Source organism: Condylura cristata, unplaced genomic scaffold, assembly GCF_000260355.1.
Source record: "Condylura cristata isolate star-nosed mole 26May11 unplaced genomic scaffold, ConCri1.0 scaffold00001, whole genome shotgun sequence".
NCBI classification, from domain to species: domain Eukaryota; kingdom Metazoa; phylum Chordata; class Mammalia; order Eulipotyphla; family Talpidae; genus Condylura; species Condylura cristata.
Window position 1 is genome coordinate 58,522,127 of NW_004567102.1, and position 13,026 is coordinate 58,535,152.

At 36.8% G+C, this 13,026-nt stretch overlaps 1 protein-coding gene across 3 annotated transcripts in view; it reads right to left on the minus strand.

Moving 5' to 3' along the window:
- Window positions 1-13,026, minus strand: part of FAM184A (family with sequence similarity 184, member A) — a 76,745-nt gene that overhangs the window by 41,599 nt on the left and 22,120 nt on the right. For 2 of the 3 annotated variants that reach the window (XM_012724018.1, XM_004673815.2), the window contains exons 2-6: window positions 9,495-10,349; window positions 8,614-8,749; window positions 6,815-6,996; window positions 4,442-4,639; window positions 718-840 (exon numbers count right to left, since the gene is read on the minus strand). In XM_012724018.1, the coding sequence (XP_012579472.1) occupies window positions 718-840; window positions 4,442-4,639; window positions 6,815-6,996; window positions 8,614-8,749; window positions 9,495-10,349 (1,494 nt within the window). Of the gene's footprint in view, window positions 1-717; window positions 841-4,441; window positions 4,640-6,814; window positions 7,000-8,613; window positions 8,750-9,494; window positions 10,350-13,026 lie in introns of all 3 variants that reach the window. The other variant, XM_012724023.1, reaches the window with a different exon arrangement.

Below are 13,026 nucleotides of genomic sequence, written 5' to 3' on the forward strand. Positions count from 1 at the left end.
AAAAAGATGCCGCAGGCTGAAGGCAGCAGGTGCACAGGGAGGAAGAGCCAAGCAGATTCCTGGGGAGCCATTCTAATGAGACTCCAAAATATCAGTGTGCTAAAACACATCTGAAAATGCGTCCGGCAGGAAAATCATTACATATTTATTAGAACATTTCTCGGTGAGAATATAATATATAGATTGGAAAAAAACACTTAAACCACTTGGAGATGAGCATACTCTCCTGGGAACTTGCATGAGAAAGACTTTTAAGAAGAGTAAGATGCTGTAAATACAAAAATCATTCTCTGCCAAGAAAGGCATGCAGACTTGGAGCCAGCAGCTGATTATTTAGACAATAGAAAAGAGGCTGAGCTAAAAATACCAGTAACAATCTTAGTTCTCTATCCTTCCCAAATGCAGAGCTCAGTACCTTCTTTGGATAAATGTTTAAAGATAAACAAAGGATACTGAGTGCAAGTTTGGTGTGTGGTTTCTGTGAGCAAAAGCAGAGTGGTGAGAAAGCAGGATTTAAAAACTCTTGGGGAAAATAAGACCAATGAGGTAGGCATGGCTCGCAAGACAAATGCAGGCCAGGTACTGGCCTTAGGAAGCCACATAAGGCAGGTACAGTGGGAAAAACACAGTAGCAGGCACGGCACACAAGGCAAACAGAGAGGGGTGGGGCAAACAATAACATGGTGCTCAAACACATTAACATGGGTGAACTCTTACCTCTTGGTTGGCTGTATTCAGCTTATCTTCCAGTTCTTCCTTCAGGTTTTCAAGCTCTTGATGAAGCTGATTTTTATCTTCTTCTAGGTTTACTTTTTCTTTTTTATACTGTTCCTCCAATTCCTTAGAAAAATAATTTTTTTTAAAATGAACAAAATTTTGGGCCCTCCCTGGTGGCACAGTGGGTTAAAGCACAGCACTAAGAAGCTAAAGCCACTTCAGCGTGAGTTAAATCCCCAGCCCCCGAGGTGACCCATATGGTGTGGCAGACCTCTCCGGACCCGCTTACTGCTCCCCTCAGCAGTGTTACTTTGTCAGCCTGTTCTTCTCCCCACTCTGTCTCTGGTGAAGCCTCTCACCACCCCTGCACCTCTGGCCTGTATCCCAGTTCTGTATGCATAAATAAATAAATAAATCTTTTAAAAAAATTAACAAAATTTCAAATACCTCTTACTTCAAAGGTTTTAAGAAAAGACTGTTTTGTCTTTTGATGCTGTTTTGTCTTTTGATGCTTTACTTTTCAAATTAGATGGACCCTTAGTAATATCATTACTAACTAGTTAATCCTGGTGGATTTAGCTGCTCTAATTCTGAACCACCAAGGATTTAGTAAATTGATTTTTCAAAATGAATATTTGTTTATAGTAAAAAGCCAGAAATATGTGATAAACATGACAAATTTGTCGAGTAAATAAAAAATTACAACTATCCTCTTGAATTCAGAATTCTTATATATTTATATATAAAAAAACAAATACCAGTTAACACTTTGGAACTCAATAGTGTGGCACAAGAATGAGTCAAAAATTAACAAGCACAAAATTAAGACATTTGAAGAGCAATGTCAATAATGTTGACACTGAAGAACTCTTATCTGCCAGGCATGCTACTTTATTTCAGTTAAATATTAAAACATGGTGACTTCCCTTAATAGGCTTATGGTAACAAGTAACTCAAGAATAGGTAATTGAAATTGGCATGTATAAGGAGTATAAGAGCATGGGGAACTGATTAAGTTCTAGTTTGCTGGGGAAACCTGCACAGAGATATCAGTTGCTATGGGGTTTTGAAAAGGTGGTGACGTAAGAGGAAATACAATATTTTAGGCAGACGAAAGGCATGAGCAAAAAACCTTAGGTACAAAATAGCATATTATGCTATAAGTAGCTCAATATTTCTAAAAGGCAACATGAGAAGAATAAAGAACAGAGTTTCTTTTGGGAGTCTCCAAGGCAAATTCTAGGTCTGATCTTCGGCTGGGGTGACTCACAGGGCTCTGAATATAGTTGTACTCACAGCAGTGATTTATACTAGATAAATGGATACCAGAGCATAATCAATAAAAGGAAAAGGTGCTTGGGCAGTCTGCAGGCAACCGAAGCATAAGCTTCCAAGAGTCTTCTCATAGGTTCCTCAGCAAGTATGAGAATCACTAGAGCACTGTCCATCAGAAAACCTCACAAAACGCTCAGTGTCCCTGTTTTTTTATCGGGCGTAGATCAGGTAGGAACCTGTTGATTAACGTGCATCAAAACTCCAGACTCTGAGAAAGAAAGCAGATGTTCAGCATCGACCATACTGTCTGCATAAATAGTACAGGCACAGAGAACCATTCTTACTACGGAATGATGGGAACCTTCATGAAATTCCAGTTTCTACTATTAGCCAAGGACCAACATTGCAACACAGCTTTAGACGTTAAGTTACCGTGACTGCATGGATTCTCTGTATTTTGATTTTCAAATGGGGTGGGTGAACTAGAGTCATGAAAGAAAATATTTCTTGATAATGAAGTAAAAAGAAATGGAGATGTCACCTTTAGTTAAATAGTCTTTAAAAGATACTATTTCATTGCAAAGATTACTCTGGAAGGAAGCTGATTTTAGCTTGGCTCAGACATGAGTTAGTTAGGCATGCAATAATTGAAGGAATAAATAAACTATTTTGAGAGAAGAGAAGCTTATATACAAGGTAATCAAAAGGGGTTTTATCTATGTTCACATATAGGAGACTCATGTCATCTGTCCATGGCAATCACCTTTCAAAGAAAGGATAAAGAAATTTAAGTCGCTTTATTAAAGATTTTGAAGTGGCTCATAAATTGAAATTTAAAGGGGGGGTTGACTGGGATGAAAAAAATGAGGCAAAATCAACATTGATGGAAGACAACTTGACTCTAGCATTTAGAACATACTGCAGAGGAACAGAAGGTGGCTAACGGTGAGACACCTATGACTTGAACAGTCCGGCAAGAGAGGAGGAAGGTAAAGTGAAAAGGCTTGCAGAAAAATTAATAAGGAAAGCTACCAGAAATATTACTGAAACATCAGTTACCACCAATACTTAGCTATAAAATCTTGAGCATCTGATACATGCATGCTGGCACGGACATGTGCCACATAAATAAACCTGCAGAAACTGGCCTTGAGATAGTAGGGAGGCTTAGAAAAACAGCCATCAGAACCTTGAGAAATACCATACCATTACGTTTTATTTCTTGCTGCATAAACATAAAATAGTATGCTGAAATAGTAGTAGTAGCCTAACAGGAATTTTTATTTGAATTTTCCATTAAGTTAGATTAGGTGGTCAGTATATGCTTCCCCAACTACTTGTGTAATGAAAGGAAAGGACATAAAGGTAGATCTCAATTCACATCTCTTCTATGTACTAAGTCTGTGCCTCTGAGAAAATCAGGTTTGTTAAACTTATGTCACCAACTAGATACTAAAAATGACATTCACCTCCAAGTCAGAAGTAATAAGGATTTTATATAAAAAGTATTTAGGAAACTATGCTTTTTTTTTAATTTAGGAAACTATAAAGCACAATTATATTAAACAACCATCATTAATATATGCCCACATGATGTGGCATTTAAATACATTATGGTTTGAGCCTTGAGATTCAAGTGCAAGGCCTGACTAAATCTTACCAGCTGCCTATGCTTCAGCAAGTGTTTATTCTCTCTGTGCGTTTATATTCTCATTAGTAAAATGGGTACAGAAAAAAACCTATACTAGTGATACAAAGATTGAAAGAAAAAATAAACTAAAAAATCATTGCAGTGTCTGGCATTCGTTAAGAAAGATTAATAATTCATATTTACTTATCACTATGTGCTAAGACTGGGATCTTGGTACTTCATCTCACTTAATCCTCACAGAAATATCACAAGGTAAATCTTACTTCATCTGTCAGATGGAGAGCCTGAGGCATTGCTTTACCATCAAGGTCAGGCAGTTAGTAAACAAAGAGCTCAGCATAAGGACAAGGTCCAGATCTGGCAGATAAGTTGCTTCTCTAGTAGGCATTACCGCATTACTGGTTATCATGAATGACTATTAGCAAGTTGATTACTTGAGGAAAACAAAACAAATCACTTTCTCAGGGAAGGCAACTGTCTACAGGACAGTAAAAGCACTGACAAGTGAGGCTTCCTGAAGTGCCCACTTATGTTGTCTCATGAAGAGACAACTCACAATCAAGGGAGTGTGTCTCCACTAGGCATACACAAAGCAAAATGCCTCATACATCAGTATAACAAACAAGATTTCCTATCAAGAGGTACATGTGTGGGACTCTGAACTATAATTTACAAAGTGATTATAAGGCAGCAGCTATCAAAATGAAGCAACTCATGACTCCACGCTGCAGGGCACACTGGAATATTACAGGAACTTTACCAGTTTATACTGCAAGGCTAAGCTGAATTTTTACTCACCATTTGCAATTTTTTCTTATCCTTTAATGCATTACTATGGACAGTTTCAATTGCCATGTGGTGCTTCCAAGCTAATTCTTCTAAAGTCTTAGAATGGGCTTCATTTAATTGAGCTACCTCCCCTTCCAACTTGTTTTGCAGATTTTTAAGCTCCAATTCATAATATTCTTGCTGTGTTTTCTTTGCTTCATTTACTTTCTAGAATAAAAACATAGTTCAATAATAGGCACCTGACTTTTCTCATTACTGTTAACAGTATTTTGAATATGCAGTAAACACGTGAACTTATTAGTGTTACAGATTTAGACTATGGAACATGGGAATACATTATTGGTGTTCCTAGAAAATGACAGGGTGACACAGGCAAAATGAATAAATTTAAATCAAGTGATAAATTAAGACCATTATTAGGTTAGAAACAAATTAGCAATCTGCAATTAAGAAAGACTTTATGTATGTCAATGTTGTACACAAAACGGCCTGCCATTTATCTACTCAGTATTGTTCAATACAATTTTATTGAGTATCGATTATATGCCTTTTAAGCATTCAGAGTCTAATGATAAAAAAAAAAGGCCAAAGACAGTGGCTATAATTAATAAGTTCTATGAAAGGAATGCATACTATGTGCTATAACAGTACACAGGAAAGTAGTCTAACCTGGATGAAGTAGGAAGATTTGTGTGTTTGTGTTTGTATGTAAAAGAGGAAGAGAGTGATGATGGTTGGCTTTCCAAGGAAAAATAAATCTGAGCCAGAACTGAAGAAAATGCATTCTCTCAATAAGTCCATGAGGAAACTAAAGATGAAAAAATTTCAAGCCCGATCTGATGTCAAAAGCCTGCATTCATAACCATTTCCTTTTATCCTGAAAGATGAGACATGGTTAATCAGGTGGCAAAGTTGAGGGAGATAGGCAAGCCACATAGCTAAGCAGTATGGGAGTGGCAAGGGATGAGGCTCAGAAGTAGGCAGCAGTCAAATGATGGGAAGGGTTGTTTATTCAAGGGCTCTGAATTTTATTCTTACAGGAGTGAGAAATCATTGACTTAAGAAAATAATTTTTAAAAAATTATACTGGTGGGAATCTAGCAAGCAGACTGAATACAGGAAATATGGTTAGAAGGTTAAAACTGAAGTCCAGGCTAGAAAGGGCAGATACCTCAACCTAGGATCTGTGAAGAGGTATGCAGGAGAGAGGATGGAATAAAAATCTATTAAGGGAGTTGAACTAGTAGCACTGGTGAGAGAAAAAGTGTTAGGAAAACGGTAGTCAAGAATGACTCCTATTTCAACTAGTTAGACTGAAGGGGTATTGTTGGAGAAAGGAACTAAAAGAAATATAGTACTTTAGTGGGGAGAAAATTCTAGACATATCAATTTGACAAACAGGAAAACCAGAAATATCTAGTGGAAATTAGATATGTAGGACTCAAGTTAAGGGAAAAGATGTATCCCAATCTGTCAGATTTTGGAACTAACACTGAATCACTGAACAAGTGACAACTGATGTCAGTGAAATGGAGTGAGATGAAATGCTAGGAGGACATCACTAGTAAGAGAGCAGTGGAGAGGGAACAAGACCATGAATAAGACTGCAAGGCCAGGGAGAACGTGAAATACCAAAAGGAAGCTGTAAAAGTCAGAGAGGCACAAGTACCACGGTAAGACAAGATCCACCAAGTCCAGCAACCAAGATGTCACTGGAGGCTGAGGCAGACGCAGATTGTGCGGAGTGGTGGTAAAAGAAACCAGAATGCACCCAGGTAGGAAGCGATTGGGAAGTGAGCAAGGGGCAAGAACAGACATTTTGCGACAAGCTTGGTTGTTGAGGGAAGGAGAAAGAGTGTCCAAAACTCCCACTTGGTATTGGAGACATCTGAAAAATTGGAATAAATATGTGCAGTTATTCTACAAATGATATGTCTTATTTGCTTAATCTAGATATTCAGAATGTTGGTATATAAATTTTCAGAGCAAGAGGACTGTCATCCATTTCAGTTTTATGGAAATTTCCTAAATATATATGCAACATGTTTCATCAATTAAAAAAAACACTATTAACCATAACTACACATTCCACTAAAATAAGTTTATTAAAGTTCTGTCTTAAGGTAGGGTGAATTGTTTTAAACTTCACATTAAAATCATTATCAGCAAAATTTCGAACATATTCACAATGTGAGGTAGTCCAGCTTTAAACTTTTTCCAACATAAAGGCAACAAAAAATAATTACTAGAGTTAAGAAATACACTGTTACTGTGGAGTGTGAATAAGTACTTTATAGAAAATCTGAAATAAAGACTGAACTTTCTCCCTTTTCTTTCATGAGGAGGGTAGGGGATGGAGAGAGGTCCTCCATTGCTTTTTACCTTCTCCAGTTCCAGAAGCTGTTGCTTCTGCTCTTCATCCAGACTCTGAGTTTTGCTTTGCAAAAAAGCTCTTTCTTCTTCAAGCTGAGATAATCTCTCATAGGCCCTTGATTTTTCTGATTCTAGATCTTTAATTGTAACCTCCTGGGTCATTTGAGTTGCTTGAAGCATTCCAATATGACCTACTCCCCCAAAAAGAAAACCCCTTCAATTTAAAATTTATTTGTATTGTGGTATAAGACAGTGTATATTTAATGAAACATTTGTACCTAATACCTAAGAAAATAAATGACGTTTCTTCAGTTTCCTCGCTGAGTAAATGTGAAATATTTACCATGGGAGTATTTAATACCCAAGTAGAATAATTTAACTTCGAAAGAAATCTTTTCCCCATCATTGATATTGCTCCCTACACCCAGTGCCATTCTTTTTTTCTTTTTTTAAAAAAGAGTACAGCTATGCAAGTTGAAGTGGCAGCAACTCTTTAGCGTCTTGTAGTAAAGAAAATAAGAGGATGTACTGGCTAATATCGAAATGAATAATTTGTTCTTTTCTAATTGCTTTTTTCAGTTCTAATATAAAGAGTAAAGAAATCTGTATGCAGGGAGCAAAGATGGCAGGTAGCAGTTAGTTGAAGCTGAGTTTATTTTAGACAAGAGACTTGATAAAGAACTAAGGCAGAGTAAGAGACAGATAAGGACAGTAAAGTTATGAAAAAATAAAATCAGTGACAACAGCAAAAAAAGGTGAGGGGAGGATGGGGAGAGAAACAGAGAGATGCAAAGTGCCTGTGAGACTAATATATGGAATACAGAGAAGCCAAACTAAGGGCCAGATAAAGACAAGCTCAAAAACTAACCCTTGAAAGCTGACTAGAGAACTGAAGCATCAAAGGAGGCAGGGTGGAGCGAGGATAAGAACAAAGAGGGAAGGAACCACAATGGACTATGGTGGTGGGCTGTGGATGATTTAGTGGGTGCACTACGGTGGCCATACCTGGTGGGGGTATCCAAACTTCATCCCCATTAAAAATAAATGCATGCATACATAAAAGCACGTAAGAAAAAGGCCTTAGAAAGCATGCACTAGGGAAGTGGTTCACAGCGTGGATGGCCCACCTGGGAACTCTAGCTGAAAGAACAGATCACCTACAGATCACCCCGGGTAAATCTACTGAACCTGAAACTCTGGGGCAGGAGCCCAGTTTCTGGGGTTGCACAAGTCCTGCAAGTGATGGTCACATATGCTAATACTGAAAATGACTATGTGAGGAGACAGGTCATCTGGAATTCACTGGTGATCCACTAAAATCAGATGATCCGCTCCAAGTATGTGCTTCACCTGGCATTAAACATGGGTTAAAAGTGACTTCAGAGCTGACAGAGGTTACCCACCTTCTCTAGGAAGGGCTGTGAAATGAGTTGGGCAGCCATATCAGAAAGAGCCACTCGGCTTTAGTATATGAAATGATACCTTTATTAACAAGCCGAATGAAACGAGATGATTCGTTACACTAATTCAAATACTTTAAAATGTGTATTAAGTACAAAGCCTTGTAGAGTGCTTCACTTTTCTTTTAAGTTACTGAGGTATTTGTATTATAGTACCTGCTCTTAATTTTTCCAAAAAGTAAGGTATTACGTGCTTTTCTTATGATTAATCGTCTATGATATCAGAACCCTTTAATATTTTTAGATTATAATGTCACCAGTGTGGAAGAGAAGCTAATTTTGTTCTGAATTAACAATTAAGTGGTGATTTTAGCTGAGGGATATACCAAGAACTATGGTCAGACATACTAGCTTTGAGGACAAGATCTGAAGCTTGCTGCTGTAAACGCTCTCTGGCTGCTGCAAGCTCACTCTCCACTTCTTTGTGTTTGCTTAATAAGGCAATTTCTCCCTCCTTGGCATCATCAAGTTGCTTTTGAAGAACCTGAGAAAAATCAAATAGCATTTTTAACATACAAGAATGATGCTAAGCTAAATAATTCATTTAAAATAGAAGCATCAACTTCTTATTTATAAGTCATACTTAACAATATTTGAAATATATGTTGATGACACACAACTTGTTTTCATAGATCATTTGATCCAGTCACAGACTATTCTACCCTTTCTGATCCATTCAAATGTTGCACAGATACATTCAAATGTTGTTCTACCCTTTCTGATCCATTTAAATGTTAAAAATACAGGCTAGGTGTTTTCCATGCCAGTATAACAAAACTCAGAGAGACTTTGTGGCTTGTTTTCAGACTTGTGCCATATCCCTAATAAAACAAGCTTAATTTTTTTGTTCAATTCTGGGTATTAAGTCATGCGCAGACCTTTTCTTTTCTTCCAAAGAAAAGGAAAAGACAATTAAATTCTAATAAATTAACACTATTTTAACTGTCCCAAATCACTTATAGTAGTTTTCACTTGTAGTAGAAAACACTACTACATCATTAAAATAAAATCCCCTCTTAAATAATCATCAATGTTCTAAACTTATGTTTTCAGGCCTTTATATATAAAATTCTAATAGAAAATAACAGCTACAGGATAATAAAACCTTCCGCCTTAAACTTTCTCATAAAGGAATGGTGGGAAAGCAAACAGAAAAAAAAAGTTAAAGAGGTCTAGTTGAAAAGAAAAAGAACACTGGAATCCAAATCTATGTGTTGATCTTAATTTACCTGAACACTGTTCTCTGCTGTAACAAGTGCCACCTGTAGCTTTTTGCATTTATCATGAAGACTTCCAGCTTCATCCTGGACCATCTGTAATTCTAGCTTTAATTTTCCTATGGTTTTTCGTAAAAGTGCTTCTTGTCCCTGAAATTCTTTTCTAAGATCAGCTTCCTTTTCTTTACTAGCCTGTAGGCTTTCCGCTGTAAAAAGCTGTGATCTTTTCAAAGTATCAAGCTCATGTTCATAAAAGGACTGAGCTTTATTCAACTTGCCTTCATAGTCCTCAATTAGCTTTTTCCGTTCAACTTTTAGCTCTTCCAGTGTTTTGTTCAAGGCGTCGACCTCCATTCTGTGCAGTTCCTCCACCTTCTCCTGTCCTTTATTCAGGGAGGCGCTATGATCCTGCTGAGACTTCAACAGCTCTTGGATCTCCCTTCTGTGTGCATTTCGCAAATCTTCCAATGCCAACTGCTTGTCTTTTTCAAACTGTACTTGCAGTTGTCCAAAACTCCGCAATCTTTCCTCGAATTTCCTTCTAATTTCTTCAACCTCTCTAGACATGGTTACTATGCGTTGCACATGCTGGGCTTCCGCACAAAGCTGCATGTCCTCAACCCTGTGCTTGTAGGCTTCGAATTCTGTCAGTGCCTGCTGCTTCATTTTTATGTGATCTTCTAATGAGGCTTCTAAAACTTGAATCTTTCTCTTAAGGTCTAACTCCTCCGTTACTTTGCTTTTATATTGCAGTATCTTTTCTCTGGTTTCTGCAAGAATTTGTTGGATTTCTTCTTCATGAGCATCTTTAAGGGCTTGAATTGCAGATTCATGTTCATCATTTTTAGTGTTTAATGCATAGATGACCTGCATGGTTTTAAAGAAGATGGGAGGAGTCAGTATGTCATTTTCCTTTTTAACTTGAAAATTAAATTTTTATTTGGATTGAAATCTTTCTACCATGTACAGTATAACATTGACCATAACAAATATTAAATACACACACTTTTTGTTCTCATGGATTGAATTACTCAGCAAACACTAAAAAAAAATTTTTTTTTAACAAGAAAGGTGAATAGAATTATGTAAATGCCCTACAAGGGAGCAGAGATATCATCTGCCACTTTACCTTAGCAAAATCTAAAAATTTGCATTCTGAAAACTTTTAAACTTGCATTTCAAAGCTTCCAAAATTAAAAATGTGTTACTATGAATGCAATAGTGAGGAAGGAAATGACAGAGGAAAGCTATCTGGCCTATGAGAAAGACATTCTCCACACAGCCCAGTCTACCTTTCTCGAGACTTGTTCTAGAGAAGAGAAGAGAAGCCATGCCATAAAGGACAAGTGCCTTAGAGGAAGAAAGGCTTTGCAAGTGAGAGGAATATCTAAGCCCCAAGTCTTCTCAAAGGCCTTTTTCATCTGTTTAATGTCCAATACATTTTAAATTAGTGATTTATTTTCTAGCTTATGCTATGGTCTGTTTTTAAAGTTTACCCTTTTTTCTCCCTATAGTCTCCTTACATACTCCAATTAAATACTTGTCAACTCACATATTAAATACTGTAGTTTTACTCACTGCCTAATTTTGGCTAACCAAGTTTAGAGTCCTACAACAAGAGTCTTCTGGGTTCTTATCTTTACTTTTATTTTTGTCTTTGCTTTTAATGACCCAATTGGGATCCACCCAACCTTAATTTCAAATGACATTTTTTCTTGTAGAGTCACACTCCCATTCTTGTTTGTCTCTTGATATTCTCCATCACACCACTGTGATCAAAAAATACCATTTTCACGACTGTTATTTAAGGTTTAGAGATGTGCCCACTTTATTCTAAAGTAAAAAGAAATTAACACTACACAATCCTACAAACCATAAACTAAAAATCAGTGCTCTGGAGTTTTGCATATTTGAATGTCATCTTACTCCAATGATAGAAATAAATTCTAACATCAAAAAGCAGAAACTGCAATTGAGATGCAGTAAGTTTTGCCATTTTTGTAGGGGAGTTGTTTATGCAACATAGGGCAAGTAAGACAGATTACCTGGCTTTCATACCCTCTTAATTCCACATCCTACTGCTAAATCTAGCTTGTCCTCTACTAAATAGTGAGGAGTTCTTATGACAACTCATATAGTGAGAAAACCCATTGTGTGATTCTGCAAAGATATTATATAAAATCTGATATTAACATATGATTTTATTAATATAATTAGCTTTAATTTTATAAATGAATTTAATTGATAAGAGCTATTGCTCATTCTTAATAAAATTTATTAATTTAATCAATATATTTATGTTAATATTATATTCCAGGAAGACAATACTGTAATAAGTTTCTAAAAACTTGAAAAGAAAAGCAGGTTGGCATATATAATAGAAATTTAGGTATTCTTATAAATGACTGTTTGAATATATCATTATGTTATTTTTAAACAATAATGCCATATATATTCAAGTTGACTTTAATTAACACAGAACCCTTTAACTTTCTACATAGTTATAAAAGTAATCATCTAGCCCTCCCTGGTGGCGCAGCGGGTTAAAGCACTGCACTAGGAAGCTAAAGCCACTTCTGCAAGAGTTCGATTCCCGCCTGCCCTGGAGGCGACCACATGGCGTGGCAGACCTCTCCTGACCCGCCTGCTGCTCCCCTCAGCATTGTACTTCGTCAATCTGCTTGTTATGCTCCCCACCCAGTCTCTGGTGAAGCCTCTCGCTGCCCCTGAGCCTCTGGCCTGTACTCCAGTTGTGTATGCACAAATAAATAAATCTTTTTTTAAAAAAAAGTAATCATCTATTAGAATCTTTCTATGATTTATTATCATATATCAGATCAAGGAAATGTAAATGTACTTTGTTTTTTGAATATACAGGAAATATGACTTGAAGTAGCAGAATTAACAAAAATGGACTGTTGACCCTAGATAACTAAACTTCTCCATGTTTCAAATTTTCACAAATTAAATAGGAGTCATATTTATTCTACCCTACTGACATCATAATTATAAGATCAGACTAATGTTAACATCTTTAAAAACTATGTCACATAGAGATTTTTTTTTTAAGGAGCCATAAAGGTAGTAAGGCTTCCTTATTAGTTTGTATCATTTATTTAGGGAGAAAATAAGACTAATTTTAAAAGAAACTTCAGTGGATGATCATAATCATCCATAAAATTGGTTATTATTTTCAACATAGGAAAAGGAATGCTCTAACATCTCTTTTCATAACTATTTTTATTTTATTTATTTATTTTTTATTTTTTTAAGATTTATTTATTTGTTCATACAGAACTGGGGTGCAGGCCAGAGGCTCAGGGACAGTGAGAGGCTTCACCAGAGACAGAGTGGGGAGCAGAACAGGCAGATCGACGAAGTACACTGCTGAGGGGAGCAGCGGGCGGGTCAGGAGAGGTCTGCCACGCCATGTGGTCACCTCCGGGGCAGGCGGGAATCTAACTCACGTGGAAGTGGCTTTTTTAGCTTCTCAGTGCAGTGCTTTAACCCGCTGCGCCGCCAGGGAGGGCTCATGACTATTTTT